Source organism: Vollenhovia emeryi, unplaced genomic scaffold, assembly GCF_000949405.1.
Source record: "Vollenhovia emeryi isolate VEMERY1.0 unplaced genomic scaffold, V.emery_V1.0 DF939241.1, whole genome shotgun sequence".
Classification (NCBI taxonomy): Eukaryota; Metazoa; Arthropoda; class Insecta; order Hymenoptera; family Formicidae; genus Vollenhovia; species Vollenhovia emeryi.
This window is the reverse complement of record NW_011967125.1, coordinates 208,024-212,012: the sequence shown is the minus strand read 5'-3', so window position 1 is coordinate 212,012 and position 3,989 is coordinate 208,024. Positions and strand designations below refer to the sequence as shown.

The window sequence follows — 3,989 nt, the reverse complement described above, 5'->3', positions numbered from 1 at the left end:
AATTATAAAATATAAAAATCAATAAGTGATTTTTTTTATTAGATTAGAGGTAGATAGTAAACTAGGGGAATTCTTACATTTGTGATTATTCGCTTCTCGAGCTATATGGCTTGTGCATTTGCATATCTGATGTTGTTCTACGGATTAGCATGTTAATATTCTCTTTTTACGTTCCCGTTACATCGAATTAATTTGTCTTTCTGCATTCTCTCGCGAATACGACCTTCGAGATCGAGAGGCGGTTCAGGGATCAATGGAATGAAGAGACGGCCCATTGTCGCCCACCATAAATGTCTTTGATTTTCTTTAGCTGCATCTTGGAGAAAAGTCACAGGGAGACGAATTTATATTTATATTAATATTATTTAAAAATAAATTCTACAAGTATAAAAATAAAAGACATTCGCCTTAGCTACGGATTCTCTTCATTTCACTGACACTGAGCATCGTCTCTCGATTCCGAAGGTCGTATCCGTGGGAGTTGGCGGAAAGAGAAATTCAATTATCTGGAGAAAGACAAAAATAAAACAAAAAATATACAGGAGTTAATATAACGTATATAATAAAAAATTTATGATTAATTAATAGATGAACGTTAAAGGTGTCAAGTAAATGCACATATGTATAATGCTTATCAGAGCGATTAAACCGTCCAAGGAAAACTTACACAATGTAATAGAATAATACGGATAAAACGGTATTGAGTGAAAAAGAGAGGGAGATGGAGTGGGAAGGAGGAGAGACAAACTAACTAGCTAAATTAATAAAAAAGAAAATATTAAATTATAGATTTTAAGAAAAGCTTCTGTCACAGGGTCATATCTCATTAATTATATGTAATTATACTAATACAGTTAATGCAAACTTGCAAATTTTATGGTCGCCCAAGACGTTAGATATTATGTGATACTTGAAGATTATTGATTAATAAGAAATGATTAATAACATTAGAGTGGAAGATAGATATAATATTCTTATTATCAACAGTATCTATCAACAATAATTCAATGTGATTGTATTTTTATCATAGATGGTTGATGATTTGAGTAGTAATTGTGTTTTGAATTCCTCAGGAATTTTTGCCTATCTAAACTACTTGACGCCGAAGAGCAGAAAGGAGATATTGGAACTATTGGTCGTTGGCCTCAAGAGATTAGAATATCGTGGATATGATTCTGCAGGTAAGTCGACATTTCTAATCTTGAAATTTCTTTCCACCAAAAATATTGTGCTTTTATGAAAATGTTATTTCACAATGAAAAGATGGAGAGGAAGATAAAGAAGCAACAAAAGAAGACTATTTATTTTCGACTATACCTGATACTAGAAAGTATACTAGAAAAATGCAAGATATTAAGAAAAACAAAGTTTCTAAAATATCTTAAGATAGTTAAAGAATAATCTTTCTCATGGGTTTTCGTTTCACACATTTTGAAACATATAAGTAATTACTTGCAGTTTTGAATGTCGCATATGAGAGAGAGAGAGTGTGTGTGTCCTTGAATATCTACGTGGTAAAGGGATAGGATTTCTATCGTTCAAGTTAGATTCCACCTTGGATTCAACTCGGCCACTCTACTTTTTTCATTCGTTTTTATTTTAATTTGCGATGCGATGGTTCGAAGAAGAAAAGAAAGGAAAAGAGCTTCCCGGCAAATAAATAAAAGAGGCAACGTCGTATTGGTTTATAGGAATTCCTTTACACGATGTCCTTTTGCAGGCGTCGCCCTCGACAGTGCGGATGGCAAGGACATCTCGATTATTAAGAAGCAGGGAAAGGTCAAGGCTCTCGAAGAGGAAATATTTTGTCGTAAGTGCCGGTTAACGTTTTCAGACTTGTGGGACTACTTGGCGTGGTCTTTCTTACGCATCGCTCGACCGCTTTTGTCGTCATTGTCGCGTAAAATTAACCATGTTTATTCGTAGGCACTGATCTTGACTTTGAATCGGAAACTCAATATCACGTCGGCATCGCTCACACGCGATGGGCGACCCATGGTGTACCATCGGAGATAAATGCCCATCCCCAGCGTTCTGACAGCGAGCACGCCTTTCTTGTTGTTCATAATGGTAACGTTCGTCATGTACAATATATATGTATGCGTCCCGTTACGAAATCTTTCTTTCGATTCTTCCTGTACGATTGTCTTGAATGTAGGTATCGTGACGAATTACAAGGAAGTCAAAACTCTGCTGCATCAGAGAGGATACGTATTTGAAAGCGATACCGACACCGAAGTTATCGCTAAATTGATCCACCATCTCTGGGTACAGCATCCCGCGTATTCGTTCCGTGAGCTCGTCGAGCAAGTTGTTCAGCAATTGGTAAGAATTATATTAATTAATATCTAAATAAAAACTGTTTTGTGATTAGTTTACATTTGCTATTAAACACAGTAAAAATCCACAGTAAGATAACGGAAATATTATTATCATTTTTAGGAAGGGGCTTTCGCGCTATGTTTCAAAAGCAAGTATTTCCCGGGTGAGTGCGTAGCTACGAGGCGAGGATCGCCGCTTATCGTTGGTATCAAGACGAAAACTAGACTGGCTACCGATCACGTGCCTATTCTGTACGGAAAAGGTAAGTTTGAATATCGCGGAAAGATCCAATTTCGATCTACGCCACGAGAAACCAAAGGATTATTCCTGACCGATGTCAAGCGTTAAGTATCGAGATCGTAACTATCGATCCAACATTGTCTGGTATTTTAATATAATATAAAGGCAAAGAGCGTTAGGTACGCGTCTCCCTACGCGATAATTAATCAGCGGATACGAAGGCGTTTGTATTGTATTGTATTGCTCGAGGATCTCTCTTATCTATCTAATCTACCTGCAGTGTCGATTGTGTGTCGACGCAATTCCACGTTTGAGAGAAAGGCGACTAATACTTCATTATGACTGATAACTAACTAAGCATGCGCTTTTTCCATTAATACCAAACTACAAGATACTCGATATGAAAATAAACATGCTCGTGCGACTAAACTATATCTGGCTTTACTATTTATGTTGTCACACGCATCTTGTATCTTGATATTATATCATACGTTGATTTTTGCGCAATGCTCATTGAAATAACGTTTATCGGAGAGACATCGCCGTATACTCTTGTGATCGTATTGTAGTGTATCGCGTATTCATTCGGGTAAACTAATTTTTCAAGATTAGCATTTCACAAGTTAGATCTTGTATTATTAAATATTAATTAAACATAACAATGGATGTAATTGAATAGAAATTAATTGTAATATGGCATTTTTAGATTTGCAACATTTTTCTTGTTTTTTTTTGTTAGTTTGTCCATCAGTATTGCAATTGTTGAAGAGTTCGAATAGATGCATGACTATTAATTCCAATACTTATCGCCTGTTCCTTTAGACTTTGGCAAGTTGCATTGCACATGAGCTCTCTTTCCGTATGAGTTTACTGTGGATTATTATATAAGTGTTTCTTTTGCATGAACACCTTGCGGTTATGTTCTACAACTTTTCATGCCGTCAGACGATCTTCAATGCGCAATAAACAAAGGTATATACATCCTATTATACTAAATTTATCTTGATTTCCGGTCTCGGCACTGGATCTCTCGCTGTAACACGAGAATATAAAAAGAAACGAAAATGGCTTCATATCTATATGTGGTAAATCGAAATGTTTCTTGTTGATGCGCGTATCGCTTGATCCACTCACGATTATCATTGTGAACAATTACTGTCGAGCATGCACTATTCTACCTCTATCGCTAAGATCCAGTGATTGAGAAATGCCTAAATCGATATTTCATATGACTCTTACGTACAGTTGTCTTTCGTGCAAAATTGTTAACATCGTCGATCTCGACAGTCGCGTTCAGGTCTTTAGTTTCTTATCACACAGGCTGTTATCCAACATTCGTTTTCTTGCTTTAACACCGTAACACATGCTCTCATTTGCTCGCTAATTGGCATATTTCTATTCTCGTTCCAAGTGACTCATCTTGTAAC

At 36.2% G+C, this 3,989-nt stretch overlaps 1 protein-coding gene across 4 annotated transcripts in view; it reads left to right on the top strand.

Moving 5' to 3' along the window:
- Nucleotides 1-3,989, top strand: part of LOC105560118 (glutamine--fructose-6-phosphate aminotransferase [isomerizing] 2-like) — an 18,295-nt gene that overhangs the window by 8,905 nt on the left and 5,401 nt on the right. For 2 of the 4 annotated variants that reach the window (XM_012008939.1, XM_012008938.1), the window contains exons 2-7: nucleotides 1,074-1,181; nucleotides 1,721-1,810; nucleotides 1,927-2,070; nucleotides 2,159-2,325; nucleotides 2,443-2,584; nucleotides 3,508-3,534. In XM_012008939.1, coding sequence (XP_011864329.1) covers nucleotides 1,074-1,181; nucleotides 1,721-1,810; nucleotides 1,927-2,070; nucleotides 2,159-2,325; nucleotides 2,443-2,584; nucleotides 3,508-3,534 — 678 coding nt within the window. The remainder of the gene's footprint in view (nucleotides 1-1,073; nucleotides 1,182-1,720; nucleotides 1,811-1,926; nucleotides 2,071-2,158; nucleotides 2,326-2,442; nucleotides 2,585-3,507; nucleotides 3,535-3,989) is intronic. The other 2 variants (XM_012008941.1, XM_012008940.1) reach the window with 1 other exon arrangement.